The following is a 26,627-nucleotide window of genomic DNA, read 5'->3' as shown; positions in this document are numbered from 1 at the left end:
TCAAAATTGTGTTCTCAGCAGTCAGAATATGAATTTATGATATCCTCAATAACATTCTTACTAGTAGAAATGGTCCATCACGATATCAGACTTTATAAACTGTAAAGATGCACTATGTAGTTTTGGAAAAGAAATTCAGAAAACTCAAAAATATTTACATTATTTATAAGGTAACAATACAAGAATTATTTATTTCTTTCATAACTGAATAAACGAGCTGTTCTCAGAGGAAAATAAGGTGAATTGGATCAGTCTTTTCTGATTGATTTGATTACATGAGGCGTTTTTCTTCTGATTGGGATATTATACTGATTATTAGTGGAATATTAGGATCCATGTAAACACAGCTACTGACAACTGCAGCCAAGTCTGGAACCCAAGCTGTACTCATGACAAGTCTTTCCTTTTATCAACCAAATAACTGTAAAAGTCTACTTCTCCAGAGAGACCAGGCCAAGAGAGCAGCATGATAACATTCTTATAAAAAAGTATAGACAATATAAAGTGAAAATGCATAAAAATATGAGTCTCCAAAACATCTAAAATAAAGAAAAAACAATAGATTTAGTAGAGAAAACAATGCATTCAACAGCAAAAATTAGCTTAAAGCTTATTAGCTTTAAAGTCCTTCTGTATATCATTCCAGGAGAACTGGCAGTCTAAAAACAGTTTGTTTCCATTTTATTCAAGTCCGTCCTGACATTACTCAGGCCAGTTTAAGTTTACTCAAACTGGGATGGCGAGAGAAAAGTGAGTGCTAGATGTAAGGAATAAAGAGGTAAAACAGCTGCAAAATTCACCACTTGCAGCATCTGATGATAGAAAACGTTGCAAAGCAATGGTTAACGTGGGGATAGTTTGAGGAAAGAGGTGGTTTGGTGTATGGAGAGCACAGCTCAAATGGAGAAAGTGAAGTGTTGAGTTCTTGGTTTCATTAATGAAATTACTGTAGCCCAGAAGGAGCCACTGCAGAGTGGGTGAGCAGAACATTCATCAAGTTGGAGGCAAACTTAAGTGGAGCTGATTCATGATTTCTGCTCAGGATAATGGCATGGACGACGGTAGATAGCAAAGTGTGTATGTTTTAAAGACGGAGGCACATTAGTTGATGGATGGTAAAGGTCGCGGTTGTTTTACTTGCTGAGGAATGAGGTGCAACCATGGAAGCTGTGTTGTGGTGTAAATATAGTCATTTTCACGGGTCACTGACCTGAACATTAGATGTTTTGGCAGCAGTAGGACAGCTATGATGAAGACAGCAGAGGCTGAGCCATGTCAGAAACATTAAACTGTGCTTTAAGTGTATTAGAGCCCAACAGATATACTGGTTAGCTGGTATTATCAGCTGATATTGGCACATCACAGATTTGTTGGTATCGGCTTAAATCTACTAGTTACTAGCTGTTTTTCAGATTCAGATTATTTATTGTTGACAGGCTATTATTTGTGACGTGTAACCAATCAGACATTGAGTGTGGCTGCAGAAAAACACTCAGTGCCACATTAGTGCATTAAATTGATTTATTTTATCTTCAATCGGACACATTTTAGACAATCTAGTTTAATGTTAATTTGTAAAATATCCTCCCTCCATTATAAATCGTTTGATAACCACATTTGAGGAACCATCACGAAAAATGTGCGTATATCTGCTGATTTATCGATATCAGGATTTTTTTACTCCCTAATATTGGTATCTGCATCGGCCCCAAAAATCAGTATCAGTCGGGCTCTAAAGTGTATAGTATATAGAATGTAATGTATTGTAAATGGCAATTATAAGTGAAGGGTTGTCTTGAAATTGCCTATTTACAGCAGTCAGTTATCATAGTTGTTGATTTCTGTCAGTCCTGTCAGCTAATCGTTTAAGCCCTGACCTCACTGTTCTTCACACTCATGACAACTGTGAAGCCTTTACTGTATGTCTGTGTCTAATGTGGCTCTTAAGTCTTCAAGTAAGTGCATGTCTGTCTTTGCTCAATCCCAACATAAGAAGACCTACTTTAAAACATCTGTAATTTAAGCACAAACTCTATGTAGTTCTGACTTGGTAGCGTATTATTCTAAAAACATCTGAAGGTCAGGTGTTTTATAGTCACTTGTCTTGATTGGACAGTCTTAAGACCTCTTCAATTTCAAATACCTTACTGTCTGGTTGCTGTACAAGTCAAAATCAGTTCAGCTGATAACACTCACGGCCTTACATGGCCTTTCTTTGGTCTTCAATAGGCAGTCTGAGCTGGCATGCTATTATCAAAAAGGAAATGCCCGCAGCTGTTTTTATCATAGCATGACATTAAAGGCATTACAGAGCAAAGTCTTGTGATAAAATATGTACGAGTTTCCTCTGCTCTCCCTTGAGCTAAATCCCCTTCTGTGTCTTTTTTTGTCTCCAGTACGGCCAGTAACTCTCCACGCAGCACCCCCGGCAGCTCTCCCTCCCTGCGGCGCAGGGTCCTTGGGGGTGGCAGGGCAAGTGAGAGCGAGGGAGGAGGAGGAGGAGGAGAGAAAGGTGGTGGTGGTGGTGGAGGAGGAGGTGCAGATAGTCCCCTGCCCTCCATACCCTCTGCCTCCTCCCTCACATCTGCCTACCCGCTTGCTTCTCGCCACTTCAGCCGCAATGCCAAGGTAATACAGAATATCCACTGATCAAGGTGATATGTTGGAGATTGGTGTAAAGCTTAAATCCTAAAAGCAGTGCAGCTGAGAGGTCTGTAGATGTGCTTATACGAAGAGGTGAGGCTAGAGGCATAAACTTATCACCAGTGCTCCAGCTCAATATGCAATGTAAGTTTTATGTGTTAGTAAAGACTCCTTTATGAAGTCCCAGTAAGCAATGACATGTCTTAAGCAAACATGTTGAAACTATTCCAGGTTTATTCTACAATCTTGTGGTGTGTTCTAGGCCTGGGCAGTATATAGATATAAACTATATTTCGCCTTGGATATTGTTATGTCATGATATGGCATAAGTGTTGTCTTTTCCTGGTTTTTAAGGCTGCGTTACAGCGAAGGGATGTCATTTTTCGATCTTTCCAGACTTGTTTTAATACTAACCTTTACACACTTAGTTTAATGTCCACATTAGTGATGATTATTTACCGAAAATCTTATCAGCGGCCGACTGATAAGGCTTTTTCAGGGATGATACTGATTAGTAGAAATCAAGGAGACCTAAAATCGATATTTGGGAAATTTAACAAGATATAGCCTAAAAATATTACGATATTATTTTAAGGCCATATCACATTACTATTATAACAACATATATGATAACCCAAGTTAGACAGCTAACGTTACCATTCAACCACATCTTGGCTAACATTACCATTTGTTAATGTTACATGATACAAAGGGAAAGGCATAAATACATTATAAACATAAACATACATCTTGGACACATTTATTTAAGCCTGGAAGTGAAACGTGCTGAATGTAATCAAACGGTAATATTAGCTAGGAAGTGGCTGATTTGTTAACGTTAACTGATGTGTTATCAAATATGTATGAATTACCTTGAAATCTGGAAAATCCCTCCAGATTTTCACCGTCCATTATCTTTAGAGTTGCTGATCGATCAGGAGGCAGTGAAATGATAACAATGTGTCAACCTACAACCTGGAACACAACAGCGTAACGTTATCCCAGCATTAGAGATTCTCACCCTATGCGTGACATCAGAGAAAAATGGCTGCTGTGTAACTAAGGTCTATTCTGGCTGAATTTTCAATCCATCTTACCTTTCAACAGCATTTTCATTTGGACTTTTGAAAGAAAATAATTACAGATAAACAGCTTTACTAACAAAACTGTTTCTGGGTGGGGGGAAATGTTTCCAACGCTTACACCAGTAAATTGTCACCTACACCAGATAGTATCTTGAGTGAATATAAATGTTTGTTTTCTATTTTTGTCACCTTCCATCTTAGCAATGTGAGCCGTTACAATGTTGACTGTTTCTGTCAACAGACTGTACTTTGTTTGCATGTTTGCCCTGAGTAAATTTACTCAGACAGTGTTTGTAGTATTGTGCGCCTGAGGTTTTTGTTTTAGCTTTCACATCTTATTTTCGTCTGATTGTTGTGAAAAGAACAGCTTGTTATACTGTTGACTGTTCATTACAGCTGGTCTGTGTACGGTTTTAAAATGGAGAAGTGATGATGGTTTTGTCATCTCCGAAAACTGCAAGACCTCAAGGTTACATAAAACGGGCTTAGTCTGAGTACTGGCAGAATCACATGCATACACATATAGAAGTGGAATACTTTACCAAAACCATGTATGTTGATAGATTTTCTGTACCTGTATAAAACCAGTTTGCATTGTGACCTTTTTATTGTTAGAAAAATTGGAGTACTGTTCACCTCTAAATATGCTGTTCTTTTCCTCACAGAAAATGCAGAGCTGGTACAATGTAAGTACACATTAACAGCCCCTCATTAGGTATCCCTAGGGTACTTGACTTGCGGATGTATGCCTTTGAGTTCCATGTGGGTGGAAGTAGTTGACATAGTAAAATGCTAATCATTGGTGTTGGAAGAACTGTAGTGTTTACTTACTTTACTACTTCAAATTATCCCAGTCTAGCCCAAGGTTATCAACTGTTGTACAGGTCTGTTTGTGAGGCAGAGTACCATGTTCTCCTTTTTCTTTCCTGTCCTCGCCCTCAGGTCCTCAGTCCTACATACAAACAGCGGAACGAGGATTTCCGTAAACTCTTTAAGAAACTCCCTGACACAGAGCGACTTATAGTGGGTGAGTTATGCATCAAAGATGGCATATGACAAACTCTTCGTGAGGTTAGCTACGCCTGTGTCGCCACACACTCGAGAAGAATACTTATGTGAATTATTGAAATGATTGCTGTTTACAAGCAGGTGTCTCTCCGTCAAATAACCTGTTTTCTGTTCCTGTTTCTCTCCTCAGACTACTCGTGCGCTCTCCAGAAGGACATACTGCTTCAGGGCCGCCTTTATCTCTCAGAGAATTGGCTCTGTTTCTACAGTAACATCTTCCGCTGGGAAACCACTGTAAGTCATGCACACACTGTGTACACATTTGCACACGCACAGTCAAACATGTCTGTTGTAACCTGGTTAATGTTGCACCTGCAGTCAGATAAGAAGTCCTTTTACTGCACTTGTTTGCTGATCAATATAGATAAGCTCAGGGCCTAGGTGAGATAAGTGTATGGCACTCAGATATACACACTGAAGCATACGCATTGTGAATCTCTGTCCTCTATTCAGATCACTATCCTGCTGAAAGACGTGACCTCTATGACCAAGGAGAAGACTGCAAAGCTCATCCCGAATGCCATCCAGATCAGCACTGACAATGAGAAGGTCAGACCCAAGTTAAAGGAAAAGTTCAGCAAAAAATAAAAATCCAGTCATTATCTACTCGTCACCATGCCGATGGAAAGTCAGGCGAAGTTTCATAGTCCTCAAAACACTTCTGGAGCTTAACAGCAAAGCAGCGTTGCAGCATTCTCCTAAACAACTGAAGTAGCTGGGGACTTAAATTAAAATTAAAAAAATGTATTTGATGTGATGTACAACGAAACTATCGGCATGGGGATGAGACGGTAATGACTGAATTTTCATTTTCAAGCAAACTGTTCCTTTGAGACATTTAGTATTAGTCTCTTATTCCAAAAACATATTTCTGTAGTGAATGAACACATTCTCTATCCTTTATTTATGTTATGTTATGTTTATGTTAACTGCTCCTACAAAAGCAAAAAGTGTTAGCTGTTGATACTGTTTTACTGTACTTGAAATGATCCTTTTTAGCCAGTGAAGTGGTGTGAAATGAGCTGACTCAACTTTATCTCAGCTGACTATGACAAAGCAAACATCCCAACAGAGGCAAACCATCCGTCAAATCTTCTGTCACATTTTCTTCTTTCTCCTATCTTCCTTCCTTCCTTTGTGTCCCACTGATTTTCACCCTCTCAGCACTTCTTCACATCATTCGGAGCAAGGGATCGCAGCTTCATGATGATTTTCCGTTTGTGGCAGAACGCACTGTTGGACAAGGTAAAACCTCCTCGCCGACCCTCCTGGCGTGACACAGCTAGTAGTTAACGTCTTAGAATAGAACACAACGTCAAGTAGCAGGAGATGGCCACAAACACAGGCTTCGGAGAACAATTTAAATCACTGTTATTTGCTGAGTTTGAATACAGACTTTTATTTGGGCAGAATCACAGCAGCTTAGTATTGACGCAGATGGCAGCAGACGGCGAGATGAAACATGTGCAGTGGAAACTTTACGGACTCGATATCAGTGTCTGATATAGTTGACTTACTGTTTCACCTGCAAAAGGCTGTCAAACAAAAAAACAGGTCGCTGCCAAGAACAATTATCTAATGCTATATTGTGATTATAATCAGAGCTGTTATCTTCAGACTTTTTATTTGCTGATATGATGGATTCAATATGTAAATCATTGTGGAGGACCGCAGAATTGAGCAAAGCCTATCGTGAAGCACAATTTCAAAGTCTGACAACAAGACAAGACCAAAAATATGTTGACTGACTATTTTAAGGTCAAAGATAAATCTTGTGTGATGTGTGGCCCTTATGAATTTATCCACTGTGTAACGCAGGTACTCTGTAAATAGATGTGAGGGCAAATACACCAAAAAGTGAAAAACAATGTGCACTTTCGAGCACGGGCTGCAGATAATGAAGTGGCTGTGTCCTGACCCCTTGGATGTCCCCATTTTCACTCCGTCATAACATATTGACTGCTTAAGTGCGACCTCATTATGTGTTGTTCATTGCGTTTACAGAGTAATTGGCATTTAAGAGGCATTGAGAATCAATCAGAACTGTCACACTGTATTGCATAATAAACAGAGGGGTCTCAGACGAGTGAATACACCTCTCTGTATCATGTAGTCAGGGTCGGCTACATCGTACCAATTGTGTCTACACATACTCCTAAACTATGTAGAGCTGTAATAAATTATGGCATCTAAGACATGAATGTTCATGTTAGGCATTTTAATTTGCTGATAATTAACTATTAAACAAGGGTTTTGTGTTGTTGTTTTTTTTTTTTGCAGTCTCTGTCCCCCAAAGAGCTCTGGCACATCGTACACCAGTGTTACGGAACTGAACTGGGTCTCACTAGTGAAGACGACGACTATGTCTCCCCCACCGCCGAACACATGAACGGCCTACTGTGAGTGCTCATGTGTAAAAACATGCCGATATACATGTATAAATGTCTTGTATTGTTGATTTATGGGTGCAGGCATTTTAACACACTTTACAGAGAAAAAGAGTGTGAAGTTGTGTATGTTAGAAACGTTTTTTGATTAAAGTTGGTCGGTTAGAGCAGAAGTGTTAGTTACTTAACTGACTAACGTACTAGTCCTATAAAGGTGAAAGAGACAAAGAGGCCAAAACTGCAATTGTGTTGTGGTTATGTGTTGAAACAGAAAAAGCAGAAGAAAAAAAATCCTCATCAGATTCTCAGGTCGCACGATTGTGCAAAGATTAACTGACATATATGTAACTTCAGGAGTTAGTTTGGTCTTTCTTCAACCAAAACAACAAAAGATTAATCACTAACTAATTCTAAAACGTTTAAAACTTCTGTCTTTTTAGATGCAAACATTTAAAACATTAGCTGGTTTCAGCATCCTTAATGTAATAATTTACATTGGTGGTTTTCTTTATTTATAATATTAAATGAAGAGCTTTGGGTTTTGGACTGTCGGTTGGACAAAAGAAGCTATTTGAAGACACCAGTTTGGGCTCTGGGAAAATGCAATTTTTCACAACTTTTAAAAAATACTTTGAATCGATTAATTGTGAAAATGATACACAGATTAATCAAATGAAATAATGAAAGTGATCGTTAGTTGCAGACCTAATCCTCAGTTATTCTGAGAGGCACTTGTTTTTTTGCAGACCCTGTGTAAGTCATTTATTGAAGTTTAATGAAGGAGTGTTTTTATTGTCAGCTAGCATAACAACTGCAATAAATGCCTGGTTGGTTAAAGAATTCCTACCCGTCCCTGAGTTCTCTAACAGACACTCGGCTCTTTCTCTGTGTCTTTCTCTTGCAGTGTGACTTTCTCTACATGTGTCTCTGTCTCACTCTCACTTCCTCTCCCTCTCTCACAGGCCAGGAGACGAGTCAGTGTCAGTCACAGATCTACTAGACCTGAGCTCAGTGTCGGTTCCCTCCACGGGCAGCTCTCCCCCTCCCCTGGTTCCCTGCAGTCAAGCCAGCCCTCCCTCAGCTACCAACCTTGCGGGCTCCTCTCCCCCGTCCTCCGCCTCCTGTCTGCCCATAGAGGTGCCTTCCTCATCTGGCCGCAGACTCAGCTCCGACCCCCTCGAACCCAGCCCGCCCAGCTCACACGGCTCGCTGCCATCGACCACTCCCACCAACGCCTCTGCCTCAGCCCCGGCCTCTGCTGCTGCTTCCTTTGTGAGTGTTATTCTTGACATCCACACATACTTAGCTGTAAGACGTTGCAATAACTAGTCTATAGTGGAGTGTTATGCTTAGTCTAATCACATTAGAGGTCATGTTTATGCAAGAAAGTTGAGCAACAGTAATGAAAGGCCATCGCAGCTATGGACTGCTTGTACAAAATGCTTCAACTCAGTAGCAACTCCAACTTTTATAATCAGTTTCCACAAAAGGAGAAGAAGAGACAGCTCTTTCTGTTTCAGGACATCAGCCTGATATTTGCAGGCAGCTGGTTAGCTAGTGTTAACTACATGGCAGGGATGGATAAAATACATTCCACACATGAATTCACCTCTCGTAACCAGAGATAAAAGCTTGTCAACAAACTTAAACTTATACCTCAGATCAGTGTGCAGAGTCCTTTTCAGTCTGTCTCTCTCATTGCTGTGAATGCTAGATTGATGACTTGCCAGCTAGGCCCCTGGAGACATTCAGGATACATTTTTTTTGCTGGTTTTGCCTTTATTGGATAGTAGACAGGAAATGGGGAGAGAGAGAGAGAGGAATGGTACGACATGCAACAAATGTCATCAGCTGGAATTGGACTGGAGGCAGTTGTGACCATGCAGCCATGTGGCGCTCTGTAACAAAAAGATTTTAATGATTTGACATGCAAAAAGAGACCTAATCCTCGAAAGAATGATTGTTTAATCTAGTCATTATTTCACTGATAGATCTGGTGGATTCAGTGTTTGTGTATTGTTAGCGTGTTAGCAAGTATATAATGATGTCAGTCCAGCTGTGATTCATGTTGTATTTGATAAGCAAATCTGATTTGTACACTAACGTATCCAGTACATGGCGGCATTAGTAGCGCTTAAGAGCTTCATTTTAACACTCAAATTGATGAACGGCTTTAATCTGTCTGCTGAGCATTTCACCCTCATGACCCTTATTGAAGATTTCAGACTTATTAAAGCCTTTACACAGATCTGGCCTGTCTATTCCTGTGATTGTGTTTTTATTAACTGGATTCAAATTACTGTACTGTACAAAACAGATTGACAAAAAGAAGCTACCTTGCTGTATTTTTTTTTTTTTTTTAATCTACAGCAAGGCATCTTCTTCTTTTATAGCATCTTTCAGTGCAGTGAATTTGATCAACATTTACAAGCACAAAGAAAATCAATTAAAACAGAAGGAGACGAAGTGAAATCTAAGAAATGGAGGTGGAATGCTGTGTAGTTGTTCTGATTGCTTCTGTGTCCGTCTGCCGGCTTGATCTTGATACAGACAGATCAAGCCTGAGCCAAGCTAAAGTGAATGAATGAAGTGCTGTGTTGACTGTGTGTCGATCTCAGATTAATTGCACGGTTACAGTGGTATGTCTGCTCAAGCTGCGTCAACATGAGGTCAGCTCAGCTGAGGCCTCTTTCCTCTCAAGTCATATGACAGTGGGGTGATATGCCTACAAACCTCTTGCTAACTGTTCTGTGGTGTGCGCTTTTTCCCCCTCACTGCATCAGAATATGGAAGAGGGTGGAGACAGCCTCTCCGAGTCAGCCAATCACATGCTGCCCCCACCAACCACCAGTCTGGGAAACCTCTCCTCATTGGATATCACCAATGATGAGGAGCTGCCCACAGACCCCAGCAACTCCTCTGACACACAAGAAGAGAGTGAGTGTTGTTTGGGTGAACAGACCACCACACGAACACAGTACAGATGAGAAAGTATAAATTATATTTAGATTTTATTAGATCAGAATATACACTACTCAAAATTAATTAGGGATATTTTAGTGTTTCACTTAACCCTAACCCCCTAACCCTATCTGAATTTTTATTTTGTAAATATTTTTGGTCCCCAAAAAAATTGCAACACATTTCATTGGACTTACCACACATGCATATATTATGTTACCATATTCCAATATTCCTCACTAATTTTGAGCAGTGTAATATAATAATACATATATTTCAATGGTTGCTTTTTTTAAATAAGAATAGTGAATATTAAAGGTGTACTTTGTGAATCAAGTAAACCAAAAATCAGTTATTGATTTGCAGTCAAGGTACCATCACGTCACCAAGGCTTTTAAAAGTCTACCTTTAGGACTGAGAGTTCAGTGTCGGATTCTGTATTAATTTCGTCTTAAAACCTATTGAGATAAACTCTAGAGTGAATCTTTTTATGCTCTAATACTATTTTTAAACTCTATTATCTGTTTGTGGTGCCTTCTGTGAGCTAACTTTGTCTTCATGAAGGTGCTAAAATATATGAGTAAGTTCTATTATCTTCCCCTCTTGCTGATCTCTCTGAAGTTTCTCTCTGCTTCATTTCTTACACCTTTTTCTTTCTACGTCAACAATAATTGCAGGGAGGTTTTTCAAACATTAACATGTAGTGATTTACGGGGTGAAACTGTTCTGAACTAAACCAGTTAATTCCTTCATAAGCTTATGCATGTAGTTTAAGCACAATCGCATGATCAACCTTCAAGTGCATCCAAGCTAAGATTATGACATGAATGCCTGGAGGTTTAATATTAGTGCAAAGAGCATATACGTTTTTAATGTGCAAACCAGAAACTGCTCAGCAGGCCTTCACCCTTTCAGAAATAAACCAAGACATATAGCAGCAGTCTGTGTTTCCCCTGAATTCATTTGGCAGTAAAATCAATATCACAGCTCAAGTAAATGTGATTATTTAAATGCCAAATCTACTGCGGAAACGAACCTGTGTAAGTTTCTTAATAATTTCATACACTGACAAAAGTTAAGCATTACATGCCGATGCATTATTATAAGTGGAACCTGCACAGGATTTATGACTCTTGATAGGGATAAATGTTTAATCACAGCTACAAATATTGAGTCAAATAAAATGACCAAAACCAGAAATAAGATCTTTCCTGTTTTCCATCTGATCTTCAGGCGAAGTGGAGTCGTTCTGCGCTAACCTGAGTGGGCGGCTGCACATCAACACTGTTGTCCGCATGAGTGTAGACAAGCTGCACGACCTGCTCTTCTCTGCTGACACACACTTCATCCAGCACCTCTTCTCCCAGCGACACTTTACTGGTAGGTAAAACACACACATTTGTAAAGGCTGGTACAGAGTGGGGATGTGAAAATAAAGATTTTCTCTGAGGTTACACAACTTCAGTTATTCTAATTTTAATGATGACACATTAAGGTACATCATGGTTTTGTTGGGTCATTGAACCCATTGGAGTTCCTTCTCATGCTGTAAATCTAAATGTAGCGTTGATGTAATGTTCTTCCATTGCCCAGAATGCTTTTCAGCAACCACCACAGAACTTGCATTAACTTGTTGCAAAACATTAAGGGCAACAAAGCAAGTTTTTCCAGTTGAGACAGTGACAGTTACGGCCCAGTGTTGTTGTTGCTCTGCTGCTTACTGGACTATTGAGGCTGTCAGTGGAAAAATCACTTTCCCTTTGAATTCTTTGTCACTCGAGCCTGAGCCTGAGCCTACTGTTTGATGTTTATACTGTGTTATTTTGCTGTCATTAAGCTCCATTAAAGGGGCACTGCATAAGAAAAACACAACTACAAACATATACTACCTATAATAATGATAGGAGCAGGAAAAGGCCGATACTTGACTAAGTGGGCGGTTTTACCAGTGCATACTAATGGTTCTCAAATGATCAGTGATGGCCGTTGCACTTAGGGCTCGCCAAAAATGACCATGCTTGCTAGCAAAGTAGAGACAACATGCTTTTGACAGAGCAGCACTTATGGTAAATGGACCTGCATTTCTTTGGCACTTTTCCAGTCTACTGACAGCTCAAAGTGCTTTACTACACATGTCACATTCACCTGTTCACACACACATTCATATACTGGTGGCAGATGGCTCAAGGATACTTTGACATTTAGCCAGGCGAGCCGGGAAGTCGAACCTGCGACCTTCCGATTACTGGACGTCCCACCCACTCTTATCTCCTGAGCCACAGCCATCCCAGCCGTTATATTCAGTCTAATGCAGGGGTCTCAAAATCATATTAACTTGGGGCCACTGCTGGTGTTGTCACCTCGTACTTCAGTGTTCAAGTACTACAAGAAAGTGCAATATTTCAGAAAATTTAGTTTTTTATTTACATTAACATAACAATACAAAAACAGCAGTTTGTTTACATTTTTATATGATTAGTTTTTTTTTAACAGTGCAAATCTTTTCCCCTACTCTTAGTTGCTCTTCTAACAACGTAGATATACGTAAATAAACTTAATTTATTTAAACCTTGCACTAGGCTTGCTGCGGTAGCCTATGTTCCTGGTGTTACATTCCAGACGGACTTACACTGATTACATTACTTGCCCACCGCCCGTATATAGTCATAGTCATTTTACTTTTTACTTCTTACGACAGACGCTACAATTACAAATAGCTGTATGCATTAATAACGGCATGCTAAGACCAACAGCTCACTCTACAAATAAAACGGTTTTATATAATGTCACATAACATCACAGTGACATTGCATTGAGTTCTTGAATGGAGCCCCTGGCGTGACTGGTTGGGGCTGCGCAGCCATTGGACGCTTTCAGAGCCCAGTTTAACTAATAACGACAGTTTGTAAAACTTCCTATCAGCACGACCTCTAATTTTTTGTGATGTTTTTCCCTTTGGAGGTAGTTTTCTTACTCTTAGGAAGCAGCTGTGCTACTCTTCAGCTAATGTAGTGACGTACCCCCCAACCCCCCCAAGACATGCTGTAGCCCACTGTATTGTGCCATTAATGAGGGTGCCACACTAGCTGTTCACGCTGTGTTAACCACCCTCCATCATTCCTTCTTCCTTTCGTTGCCACTCAGTTTTTTCATGCCCTGATTTTTGTCGCTCTGCAGCTATTTTTATATTTTATAGAATGAATGATACTTTAGACATAAATGCAGTGAGATTGCTTTGTTTTTTGTTTAGTTTTTTCATTTTTCTGCAGTAGTTTAAATGGGGACGGAGGTGAAACCGTGGAGTTTCATTTGGCCAGTGACTACCCCAGTTGGAGGCCCGGCCCGCTTGGGAACATTGTGTAGCTCTAATTGGGGCATTTCTTTCTTTCTTTCTTTTTTTATGAAGGAGCGTGGATTGACCCTCTCCTTTTCTCTCTCTCTCTCTCTCCCTTCCACCAGGCTGAATCTTGTGGTCTCGTTCCTTCTCATTGACAAATTCTTCTCCTGTCCTTTTTGCTTTCTCATTTTCACAAAATCTCTGGAGACTTTTTGTCTCCAGAGATTTTTGTCTCCAGAGTCTCCAGAGACTTTTTGTCTCCAGAGACTTGCCTCTTGACTTGCTCATGTTCTCCGTCTCTTTTCTCTCCCTCTCTCAGACCTGTCGGTGGGTGAATGGCAGCAGGACAGCAGCAGTGGGAATACCAGCCGTGTGCTTAGCTACACCATCGCCCTCAACAACCCCCTCGGCCCCAAGACCGCCCCTGTGGTGGAGACGCAGGTCAGTCCTTGACAAACTGTATTTTTTTTTGTTTCATTATTTAGGCCTTTTGCACACAGTCTTTGCTAAAAGGGAACAGAAACACTGTGCTTATTTAGTTTTAACTGGAGTGGAACTTTCTGTAGTCACGTGTAGTTGTGTCTTTTTGGGTATCTTTTCATGTTTGCTTTGTAATGGTTCCAGTTTTGGGCATCAGTTAAAGTTCCGGTGCGGGTGTCAGTGCTAAAAGTGATAATCTGTTGTTGTAAAATAATCTTACACATCATAAAAACAAATGTAGAATTCAGAAATAACATATCTTAAACTTGGAAATAAGTTTTCATCTGCTCAGCAAATCACAGCGAGTCGCTTTCTACTACAAAACTGATTTTGTATGGCGCAAAAACTGACCTCTTACAACCTCCATGTTTATTTATTGTGCGTTTTTGACAGCTCAACAGTGTGAATTGGTATTTGATGTAATATTGATTACCTTTTTACCCAAAACACTAAATGATGTGCACTGAAAACACAACAGAAAACATCAGAAACATACAGAGATTAAAGACTGAGTAATGCTACAAAAGAAATTGTATGTGTGACATTTTGTATGACCATGTCGTAAAAATGTGGATCCCGGGGGCACATGTTCAGACAGTCTCTCCTGGACAACGTTCATATGGCCATAGGCCAATCACGGGGCAGAAAGGTGTGGCTAGAGGGGTTTTTACAATCTTTTCAACCATCCAACATGTAGTCCTGATGTAGCATACTGGCACCGTTGCAGCAGTTAATTATCGTCCAAAGAAGCCATGACTAAGTCACCTCCACTTTTCTTCCTGCTTCCAGACGTTGCACAAGAGCAGTGCCCGGGGCGAGTGCTTTGTGGTGGACTCGGAGGTCATCACCTCAGGCATCCCCTACCAGGACTACTTCTACACTGTCCACAGATACTGCCTCACCTCCATCAACAAGCACAAGAGCCGGCTCAGGTAGGCTTAGTATTGTCTTATTGGGGTTTTCTTTAACTTGGAGCTCACCCATGGGGCTTTTACACTGGCATTTTTGGCTGCGCCAAGTCAGACCGTCTCCGGAGTGAGAGCACGGTGATGTCTCGACACCAAGGTGAACCTCATGTTGACGCAGGAGACTAAAGAAAAAGATGTTTTTTAAATTCTCTGTCTCACCAGTTTTGTAGCTTCTAACTGAATCTCTATGGTTTGACGTTAAGTTTCTCTCCTGCGTCCCTCTTTATTCTACGGTTTACATCATTTTTACTAATGGTAAAACCCAACATTTCCCTTAACCCAGAATAAGTGGAGCTTTGTTAGCACCAATTCTTCAGTAATACAGCTGCTCTTTTGACCGCTAGTCACAGCTATGGATCGTCTCACTGCTTTTAAACCTCATCACCTGAAGGCAAGTGCATGATTAGTAAAAGACATGCCTTCAAATGGATAGCTGTGTTGTAATGGAGATGCAAGTCCCTGCCACATCAGCTGATGTGCCGTGTCAAACAGAGTAGAGCCAAGCCAGCACATGTGCATGGAAATACCACACCACTGACTGTGAAAACCACAGTCAAAACAAAGAGCTGAATATGGCAATCATATTCAGGATGAGGGCTGATGACAGTCTTGCTCGTGCCCAGGACAAGATGATCTCAAAAGCCCCCCCCCCCCCCCCCCCCACAGCAGATTATTTTTAGGGCTTGACAGCTCTTTTGTGCCCTCCCGTGACCCAGGGCCCAAGACAACTGGCCTGGTTTTGCCACCGTTGTTGGCGGCCTTGCAAATGTGGGTTACTAACTAGGTTTCATGAAGAGAAATGTTGATCCTTTTAATCAAAGTTACGAAGTTATCATTTGATAATTTGTTACAGTTTATTACAGTCCTATGTACATTTAGATGAAAGACCAAGAGATGTGACTTTAACTGAGGATTTTTACTATATTTGATATTAGGATGAACATTTGCACCAAAAGGATAAGTGGGAAATATACTCTAAGTGGTGGACTTCTGAAATGCAAACACTGAGTACTGAAGGGAGCAAACACTGACCCATCTTATATACTTGAGCAGCTGCTTGGCACAAATGTTGGGTTTCCCACTCACCAGTCTCCTGCAAGTGAAGCGTGATGCAGAATTAAATAGAATTCCAAAAAATGGAGAGAGAGCACCGCCATGTTTCATCACTTCTTTACATTTGTTCCATAGGATCCTTGTGTACACATGTGCTGTCAGTTTGCAGAAAAATAGATGATGCAAACTGTAGCTGGGTGATTACGTTTCACAGCCTAGGGACCAGAAACTCTCGCTGGTATATGAAATGATCCCAACAGAGCTTCTCTCCCTTGTTTCAGTTGGTGTCCATTCTGCTTTCCTAAAACTGAAAAAAGTCGCTCCTGACCCTTTTAAGCTGCTGTGTGATACTGCTTTTTTTTGTCCAGGGTCCTTTTTGCTTAACCTTTCTTCTCACTTTTGCAGACGTCAGTGGTCAAACATGTTATATTTGACTTGATGACACAGCATATTTATAGTAAGAGTACATTGGGGTTTAAACATCACTGGCAAACACAAGTCTTGTTGTTAGCCTCTCAGGATCAAAGACCAAGAAACCTTCATTACCATTGACCCCTTTTCTGTCAAGGTAGTTCAGGTGCTGATTCGGAGCCAGTGCCTACTCTGGAACAAATTGTTTGTGCTTTGACAGCCAAAGAACTGGATCCCGGCCAGGAAAATTGGTTCTAGAGCAGCACCAACACTTTGCTGATCTAGAACAAAGGGGCTGGGGGCAGTGATATCCTGACCAAGGACTAACTAAAACCACTTACGGACAGGGTTAGGGTTAGACAAAGATGAACCTCTCTCCCTCCTATTGTTAGTCATGTACAACCTCTGTTTTTCTCACAAAAAGCATCTTTGAGTAGATGATTATTAGTTAGATTACAGATATACAAAAAAAAAACCCCACCAGAAGTGGTATATTCTGGGAAAGCTATAAAAAGTGCCAGCAGAGGTCCATCATTTCATGCTGTACAGTGTACTGCTGATTGCTTTCTTTGGAACATGGAAACATGACATCTGAGCCAGTTTTTCTTTAGTGCTCTTGTTAGAACTTGGCATTGTTTGACAGACTGTTTGACTGAAATTTGTAGGAATCGCAGGAACGTGGGTCACCCACCCTCACAAGCTCCTGCTTGTTTTCAGGCACTGGTTAGATTAGTGGGAAATGTGTGATATCAATACCTGAGAACAGCACTAATGTTGTAAAATAAAGCAGGTGGAGCGGTGCTTCCTAAGAAATATGAAAGGTGGTTTTCTTTGGGGAAAAAAAAAAGAACAGTTTGTTTGCTTTTCCTTTGCCCAGAGTTTCCTCAGACATCTGCTACAGGAAGCAGCCTTGGAGTCTGGTGAAAGCGTTGATTGAAAAGAACACCTGGAGCGGCATTGAGGAGTACTACAGACACATGGGTGAGTCACATGCTCCTCCCCTCACAGTGTGGCCAAGCTGACTATTCAGGCTCATTTCCCTTTTGTAAATAACTGAACAATAGTGAAAGGGGAAAAAGTGAACTAGTGATATACCGTTTTTAAGGTATACCATGGTATGAAAATGTACTATTATCATACCATGTACGTTTGCTTATCTAAGGTATTGAATCCTGCCATATTAGTGTTATTTGAATGGAAAATGTGAAAATTTCATACAGTTGCAGCCCTGATGTGTTTTAGCCTGAATATGTTTGCAAACATCATGTATCCCTATTAAAATGCTTGTGAAGGTCACACACACTTTCTATATTCATCATAAATGGATGATGTGTTAATACTCATGCGAGCTGTTGTTATGGATTTTGATTTGACTAGAAATGCCAGATAATATGGCCTTTATGAAAAGATGGAGGGTTTGAGATTGTTTATATGACACTATCTGGGTTTCGGTATCAAAACCACATTTATAGACAGTATATACCAATTTTTGTTAACTTGCTTTGTATTTACATTTCACCACCACTCAACAATGTGTTTTAATTACTGCTATCTTGCTTGGATGCTTGAGTTTCATTGTGCGGAATGATAATGTGCAGATTTCTGTGCTCATGTTAAATCTGAGTTTAAGACGTGTACCCACTAGCAGGATTTTGAAATCACAACTAGATTGGAAGCCAATCATGATCCCTTAAGCAGTTCACTTGAGTGTGATGTGGAAACGTGAAGCCTCGAGTGCACAAACACTGAACTTTTCAGTGAAGCAGTAGACATCTTGTGTTCAGCAGTTAAACTTTCAACTGAGTTTGTTGTTTTAACACAGTCACACAAGAGCTTGGCCCACATAAAACCTGCACATACTGAAAGACGCCCTTCACACATGTATTGAAGCATACATAAAATTGTGTGTCTGACATGGTTTTTACAGAAAAGTATAATTACCACGTATTAAAAGTTCCAAAATATATGAATATTTAAATGTTTTTTTGACATTTAACTGCTGGACACAAGATGTCTCCAACTTCTCTGTGAAGTCTCAGTGTATGGGTACTGGTGGCTTCAAGTTTCCACATCACACTTGTGTTTGAAAAGTCTGGGAGCCAACCCTGGTCCAATATTCAGCAATGAGCTCAGGGAAAATGTGCACTTTCAGCAGAGGAATATGGAAACAGGCTTCCAGTGTCAAACCCTAACACCATTCTGTACAGTGAAGCTCAAACATTACACCGTAGGAACAAGAAGAAAAACACATTTTTCAGTGGAGGGCGACTTAAAAATTGGCACCAGAGTTTTATACTTGACGAGTTTTAATGCTGAAAAAGTATGGACACACTTTTATTGGTGCTTCTTTCCTCAACATGTTCTCTGATCGGCTATTCAGCCATGTAAAGGACACGTTGCTACAGATCTATTTGTCTCTCCACCTCACCTTCCAGGGTTATGCATATTTCAATCCCTCCATTTTTTTTTTTTAACTCTTCCCCGATGCAGAGAGCGAAGTGTGCAAGCTGGAGACCCTACTGCAGTCTGAGGTTTCCGTGGTAACCACAGGTGAAGCAGTGGGCGCCGATGCTGCCAAGACCCCACCGGCCCTGCGCCGCCGCAAACGCACCTGCTCTCGACGGCAGGGCGAGAAGGAGAGAGAGAGGGAGGGAGGAGGCATGGGCCCCGGAGACCGAGGGGACAGAGGAGTCGGAGAGGACAGGGACCGGAGAGAAGCTAGTGAGTCTGACAGGGTACAGATGTTGAAATGCTGCGGGTTTGGATTGCAGTCCTTCCTACCAATACTGAAGGTCACGGACAAAAGCAAAAGACTGAATCCATCTTCTGTGCAGTACCACCCTCTAGTGGTTCTGTCTGAAGTTGCATCAGTGAAATGAAACATCTGTGTTGGATTGTTAAACATAGAGGATGTCAAGAAACATAGTGAGGAATAATGTGGGACTTAGAAAGAAAGGATCTAATTTATTTAGGACCTGGAAATTACCTGAGGTGTTGGTATAATATTTTTAAGACCTGTTCAGAACAAAGATTCACAACCAATGAGTTGAAACTCGCAAGAACCTACAACGTGCCATTCTTTCATCGTACTGAAAGCCTGCCAGTTTACACCAATGTGATTAGACGAGGCATTTTATTAGAGCCGGATGGAATTTGTAGAGTCCTACATATGAATGAGTATAGTGGTAGTGAGTTACTTGCTGCAGTTGCATGTCTGGTATTGATGAAACAGCAGAAACAAAATGGGGTGAGCACAGTCAGTGTAGAGTTGAGTGAGTGAGTGAGCATGAGTGGCAGAGAGCAGGGCTGCAATCAGAGAGTGACTCACGATACGTTGCCCAAGATAACAATACAGCGATTCCACGATAATTTGCAAGTCAATCATCTAATAATACACCATGATATGTGTCTACAAAATAGAAGACAAGAATACAAGAAGAAAATCTTAGCAGTGAAGCTGTCAGTTTAGCAGTAATTTTTGTTTTTTAAGGATTGTGTTATACAGACACGGCAGTTCCTCAAACTAACTGACGAGGTGATCCTGTCTTTCCTCCGTCTAAAACTCAATTTTGACCAGCTGGTGGTTTCTAAATGACTTGACCAGCTGACGTCACTACAAAGCACTGATTCAGGTTAAAACAGATGACGTGCCTTACGTTGTAAAACCAGCTGCTAACGACTTGACAAGCTGAGTCACAGGTGACCTCATCAGCCGGCTTGAGTCGAGCTCAGACGGCCCAGTTGGCAGCGCTGCCACTGTTCTAAAATGGTTTCATCCTGTCATGAATCTTTGGTCTGAACTCTGAACTCTTGTCTAGTCATCCCTGTTAGAAATAAACACTGAAAACACAGCAGGAATCCTGATCACTTTTCTCTTTTTATTAGGCGCTCAGTATATAAAGCTGGGGGAGCGTTCACGTGGTGGAGGACACAACAGCATATCCACCATCCTCCTCATCGTCAGCTTCATGTAAGTTCAAGTGTGTGTACTGTATGTTTGTGGCATTGAGTTCTTGAATAACAGCAGACTTTCTGAATCCTTGCTCTGAGCTTCTCCTCTGGCTATTTTTAACTCACAGCATGTTTTATATTTTACTGCACACTGATCACATGAGACTTGTGTCTTATTCACTAGTCATCTCACACACAATGAGTTACTCAGAAGGTCTTTAAATACAGATTATGTTATGTAAAAGAGGGATCTTCTGAGCGTACAGATACAGGGTAGAGATCAGTACAGTCCACACATAAAAGGCATGTGTTGCCCTTGCATGTGCTCCTCCTTCTTAGTAGTACAGAACATCCATTCCCATATTGTGTAATAAAGAGGAATTTTAGGAGTTTCTACCTGATCAAATCCTTGGTTTGATTGTATATTTTTAATTATACTGGCTTTCTGCTGTTGGTGCTATCCACGTCTGAATGCAACCTCATTCAAACACGTTGGATATCAATCTTCTGCATACTAACAGCCTCACTATGCCTTTCTCGCTATTTCTTTCCTTCTCCCCTTTCTTTCTGCAATACTTCTTGTGAATAGGATCTGTATCAGGTTCGTATGAGAGGCTCTGATTTTATATCACACTGGCTGCATAAATAAGAACTTTGTAAATGATACAGGAAAAATCCACCCTTCGATACTCCTGAGGTGCACTCAGTTTGAACATGAAACAAATTTTTGTCAGTAATTCTTCATGCAAATTTGTTGCAAACATCAAAAGGACTCGACAGATGATGATGTTTGCTTCATATTCAGTGTTGAAGCTCCTTTAAGTCCCTTTCAGACTTGTCTGATACAAGAAAGAAAGACTGCAGATTGTTGTCCTTTTAGTTCTGGTTTTCTTCACGTCAACAATGAGAAACAAATTCTGCCGGCTGACAGAAAGTTATGCAGCACTTTACTGTGTCTTATGTTTTTATTGATCTCTCAATCCCTCCTCTTCAGGTGGTTTCATTGCTTAGGAACATATGAAGTATGACGGTAATAGATGTTTGCGACACTGACAGTTGTCTTTGGGTGGATTTTTCCTAAAACAAACTTGCATTGTGTTGTGAGTAAGTGCTGAGTTGTGTAGCCAACACTAAAGTGTCTGCTCATTCTGTGCCATCAGTTTTGGCATTTTGCTGTTGACTATTTCTACTAATACTCTCCTCTCTCTCTGTCCCGGTCAGTCTGGTGGTGCTGGTGGCTCTCAACATGCTGCTGTTCTACAAGCTGTACGCTCTGGAAAGAGCGGCCCATACACTGGAGACATGGCACTCCTATTCTGTTGCTGACAGGTAAACACTCTGCACTGTTTTCCATACAAATATCTGCTCTCTATTATGGTGTTAATTGGCGTTTGGTCTCAGGTTATTCTTCTGGGAGCTGAGGTCTGAAATATCCCTCAGAGTTTTAAGTTATTGCATAGCAACAAATCTTCCTGTCCTTTTTGGTAGAGTAAATACATAGGAAGCTAAGATAATCAATATTTTATTTATATCAACACCACTTGTGTGTGGAAGGTGTCATTTCTAATGATCAACCTTTCAGCTCATTATTTCCGTTCACTCTCACTGTTCTCATGGACGAAACTCATGGTTTTCTCATGGACTCTCATCAGTGTCCGTTTTGGCTGAGGCAGGCAGCAATAAAACGTACTGTTTGCTACCTGCTCAGCACCAAACAGAACTAGAGTTTGGGTTGAGGTGTGCTGGATTTGTAAGAATCTTAACATTTATAATACCAATGAGGTAATAATACAAACTTAGAAATATATAACTTAATAAACAAGCTCTTCTCAGACAAAAAATAAGGTCCCCAGAACACTGTTTGAAGCTAGAAAGGTGGCAGGGTCCGCCACATATAAACAAAGTAAAACAGTATGAAATTGTGTTGTCCTTTTAAGGTCAGTTTGTTTTTATTTAGTCATGAAAACAAGGAGTTTTTTCATTAAGTTTGTTTAGGTCTAAAAAATTCAGTCAATGAAGATCTTTCTCTTCTGAATAAAATTCCTTCCTCAAAACTACACAGTGCACCTTTAAGGGTAATTGTAATTGTGTTATACTGAATACCATGAGATTTTTAAACAGTGAAAATCTCATAGTTGCAACCCTCCAAGTGATATGTGAGTGTACAGCTTAGTTCTTGATGCCCCCTAGTGGCCACAAATGAGTTATTGCAGGTTTCAAACATTTTAATGACTCTGCACCTGCCTCATTCTCTCCCCATACCTCCTCGCTCCTTTTTCCTTTGTCACCCCTTTTAACGCCTCCTCTTTTCCTCCTCGTCTCAGTCCTTTGCCCCAGACAGCTGGAGAGTGGGCTCAGGTCTTGCAGCTTCAGCGGCAGTTTCACCAGGCTCAGCTCAGCAAGTGGCAGCAGATCCTGCAGTCCTCTGTCACGCTTCTCGACCAGGTATGTGTGTGTGCGTTTCTTTTGCTGTTAATCTGTGAAGTCGCAAGCAAACTCCCCACAGTGTCTCATTTGCAAAAAAAATACATGCATTTGCGAGACCGTCATCAGGCAAATAGATTGTGATCATGAGAAGCCATCTTAAATAGGGGGTGGCATCGAATTTAATTCCCTACATGAGATGAAAAACAGCGGGGACAAAGAAAGCAACAATAGAGAAATATTTATATTAAAATACAGCATTTTAGTGTAAACTGTATTTATCCCTGTACTGCTCATAGTATTTAGCTTCTCTTGCTTGTTGTATGATATATGATATGTTCTGTCGTATAGGAGATTAATGTTTGTAATTTATGTTTTTATGTTTAATGTGATTGGTAGCAGACTCGCAGCCACTTGGTATTTATGGCTTCTCATTATCACAAACTATCAGTGGTGGAGAGAGTACTGAAAACCTGTACTCAAGTACAAGTACAGTGACATTACTGAAATTAGTTACAAGTAAAGCTACTGGTATTCAAATAATACTTCAGTAAAAATACGAAGGGTTCTTCCCAAACACTACTCAGAGTATTACTTACTTTTCAACCGTTGATGTTTAATGCATTATCGATAGCAGGCATTCAATCAAAGAGGTTTCTGTTTCTTCAAATCTTCAGTCTAGATTTCTCCAAACTACTGCTCTGTTCTGCTCAGTGGTCGTGGTCACCTCTCCAAACCTGCACCTGCTGCTCAGTTTTGTGTTTTTCGTCCCTATGTCAGGGTTTTTGTGTTCAGAAAGCCTTATTGGCTACAAAAATGCAGATGAAAGATTACATGGTGTAATGCATACTTAAGTACGAGTAACATTACAGACTTGAAAAAATACTAAAAAATAATACATTGAGACCAGCTACTTACCTGGAGAAAGTGTGGGAGAAAAAAGCTCTTCATCAAGACAAACTGTAGATTTGTAAAGATTTCTTCTCATTGTAGAATTCATTTTAAAATTGTTATTTCATATGTGTATTTTTTCTTTTTTTTCTTTATTTCCCTGCAAGAAATTGGTGATACAGTGTTTTTAATATAATTTATTTGACACATTTTTGATATTTTTGCTGATATTTGTAAAACTGGAAGATGACAAATGTTCTGACAATGATGTTGTCTTGCAATCTCATGTGGGACGGGGACAGAAAGGTACAAGTGCCCAAAAAATGATTAATTACAGTATTTTAAAGTATTTTGATTGGATGTAATTAGTTACTTGCACCCCTGCAAACTATTTGCCTGATGAGAATCTCGTCACAAATACATATATTTTTGCAAGTAAGACAGTGTGCCGAAGTTTGCTTGCAACTTGCGGTCTACTTGTCCCACTCCTTCACACCTGGTTCATGAACAAGATGTGCACAGTATTTTCTGTTCCCTCTGTGAAGCAAAATGCTTATAGCTCAATTCTGCAGTCAGCATGAAATCTCATCTAAACTGCTTGTGCTCATGATGTGCTGGATCATCACAACATTATGTAATCCATTAAATCTGACCTCTCTTTCTCTCACCCCCGCCTCCCGTCACCTTCCCAATGTTTATCTCCCAGATGAAGCAGTCTTTAGAAAAGCTCCACCGGGGCATCGTGGTCCCAGAGGTGCAGCAGGATCCCCCAGACGATACGCTCACAGAGTCCCTGACTGAAGCCTGAGTGCTGCCTCTTCTGGTCAACACTGCCCCCCTGACTGCCTCCCATCTCTGAACAAACCCTGGTGGAGAAGAAGGGGCTGCTCAACTTGGATCAGGACACAACCAGGAGTGGGACATCCAGAGGGGGGGGAGGGACTACATTACCCACAACTCTCCTCACCTGACTGACTTGAAATGGCGATGCTCGCCTTCAGCCTCAACCAGTGACAACTATAGCGAACTCATTCAGACTGGATGCTATCAGGACCACAGCAATAATTTATCTGTATGTACTGTATGGGAACAGGCCACTGGTGGGCCGATTCAGACCATCCATTCCTCACGAAACATTTCAAAAATGGCCAACTGCATTTCAGAATAATTGTATTTCAGACCTGCTTCATTTTCAGACTATCACAGACTCTTCCTCTTCTGACATGCAGCATTTCATAGGTGCAACAGGAAGGAATAAGTGATTTCTGGTGAGTCCTGGGAATCCTGGGCCTGCTGATTTAAAAAAAAAAAAATAAACAAAAAAAACAAAAACAAACGTGGGGGACGCCCCCTGCTGTGTGGATGTGACGAACAAACACCCGGGAGGAGAAGGGAGTGTGCCGACAGGAGCAGGACGCCTCTCTCGCTCGTTCCCTCAGGGATTTTTTGTTCTCATGTCCGAGTTGAGCCCCTTCGAAGGCTCTCAGTCCTCTGCGAAAGGGGACGAGGAACATTTCAACACCAGACACTTTAGTTTTCACCCTTATTGTTCAGATGTGAGTTCTACATCTGAAGATAAACCCCAAACACCCTCCCACTCCTCCCAGTCTCTTCTGGGTTTTATCGTTTTTCAAAATCAGTGTGTTGGGTCGTTTGTCAGGACTTTAAGCTGCGTCTGACTGCTTCTCGGACTGTTACAGTATTTATTATTACCAGTGACTTTTTGATCTGAAGTCCTGTCCTGCTCTTAAGAAGTCATTTGGTGGGTATTTTGTGCTCTGACTTGCTGTTGCGGACCAAGAGGAGCTACACGAGAAGGATTACTGTCACAGCAATAATGACAATAGTGATTCTAGTACTTTTTGAATGTTTCAAACAAAGTAGTATATAATAATAATAATGATGATGATGACCTGTGTGTGAATGTGTGTAGAGGCAGTGAAAAAACCCAAGCAAAGAAGATGTTTGACTTGACAGATGTGTGCGTGCGTGTTCAGGAGGAGTCCTCAACGTTTTCAGATGTTACATTTTCATATTAGCGTTTCTTGAGTTTGTTTTTTGGAGATTTCTTTATCACGTTTGGTTGCTTACTCTTTGTATCGCAGAGCCAGACCTCAATAGTTCAGGATTTACGGTAGTCTTGATCAGGTAGAAGCCAAAATAACAGAACATTGTTGTCCAACTGGGCCGGGCATTTCAAAACAAAAGGACCAACCAGGATTTTGTAGGCCCAGGTGAAGAAAAAGGGAATCTGTTTTGCAGTATTGATCTTTTTTTGTGTGTGTTTGTATGTAAGATAAATTTGACTCACTTGTTTTTCTTTTTATTCAGTTCTTTTTTTCATTTTCTATCGACTTTATTTGTTGTTTGTTTTCAGCCAGTCCTCTCCGTCCGCCTGACTCTGGCCTCTGATTATGTGAACACAACTCACCCATCTGTACCGTTTTCATTCCTCTCTTCACTCAACCCCACTCTTCCTCTCTTTCCTCTACGTGCTCTCCCTCCTCACCCGCTCTCTCTCTCTCTGTGTTTCACTGAAAACGTCGGCTACAGAAGCATGTGGGCCATGCTGTGCGTGGCCAGCCGCGGATAACAAAAGGGTGTAATATTTATTAAGGGGGAGGGAGGGAGGGAGGGAGGGTCTGGGGTAGACTGAGGTAGAGAGAGAGATGGTTCAGGAGCGGGGATGAGAATGTACTGTAAAGATGTGATTGTACACCACGACACGGAGAGAAATGAAAAGTTCTAAAACATGCATCAACTCCTTGGTCGTCTTTGAGTCCGTGTATGTTTTTTTACCTTAAAAAGATTTGGGTCAGATTACAGAAGAACTGTTGTTTGTCTGTTATTTGGTTTAAAAAAACGTAATTAGATGGTCAAAAATAATGTTCATTACAATATCTCAAAGCCAAGTTGACATATTTCAATAGTTTTTTTGTTCAAGCAGCAGTCTTAATTATTAACAATG

General features: G+C 40.8%; 1 protein-coding gene across 3 annotated transcripts in view; it reads left to right on the top strand.

Annotated features, from left to right (window-relative positions):
* The window catches only part of gramd1a (GRAM domain containing 1A), a 38,622-nt gene extending 12,637 nt beyond the window's left edge, over positions 1 to 25,985 (top strand). For all 3 annotated transcript variants that reach the window (XM_073485633.1, XM_073485634.1, XM_073485635.1), the window contains 18 exons: positions 2,397 to 2,628; positions 4,394 to 4,414; positions 4,671 to 4,755; positions 4,927 to 5,030; positions 5,250 to 5,345; positions 5,961 to 6,041; positions 7,077 to 7,195; positions 8,146 to 8,455; positions 9,967 to 10,120; positions 11,378 to 11,524; positions 13,801 to 13,922; positions 14,751 to 14,893; positions 17,271 to 17,374; positions 18,884 to 19,114; positions 20,279 to 20,363; positions 21,566 to 21,673; positions 22,669 to 22,789; positions 24,366 to 25,985. In XM_073485633.1, coding sequence (XP_073341734.1) covers positions 2,397 to 2,628; positions 4,394 to 4,414; positions 4,671 to 4,755; positions 4,927 to 5,030; positions 5,250 to 5,345; positions 5,961 to 6,041; positions 7,077 to 7,195; positions 8,146 to 8,455; positions 9,967 to 10,120; positions 11,378 to 11,524; positions 13,801 to 13,922; positions 14,751 to 14,893; positions 17,271 to 17,374; positions 18,884 to 19,114; positions 20,279 to 20,363; positions 21,566 to 21,673; positions 22,669 to 22,789; positions 24,366 to 24,467 — 2,365 coding nt within the window. In that variant the 3' untranslated portion in view covers positions 24,468 to 25,985. The remainder of the gene's footprint in view (positions 1 to 2,396; positions 2,629 to 4,393; positions 4,415 to 4,670; positions 4,756 to 4,926; positions 5,031 to 5,249; positions 5,346 to 5,960; positions 6,042 to 7,076; positions 7,196 to 8,145; positions 8,456 to 9,966; positions 10,121 to 11,377; positions 11,525 to 13,800; positions 13,923 to 14,750; positions 14,894 to 17,270; positions 17,375 to 18,883; positions 19,115 to 20,278; positions 20,364 to 21,565; positions 21,674 to 22,668; positions 22,790 to 24,365) is intronic.
* The last annotated feature ends 642 nt before the right edge of the window (positions 25,986 to 26,627 follow it).

This window comes from Pagrus major, chromosome 17, assembly GCF_040436345.1.
Source record: "Pagrus major chromosome 17, Pma_NU_1.0".
Taxonomy (NCBI): Eukaryota; Metazoa; Chordata; class Actinopteri; order Spariformes; family Sparidae; genus Pagrus; species Pagrus major.
This window is presented reverse-complemented; position numbering and strand designations above follow the sequence as displayed.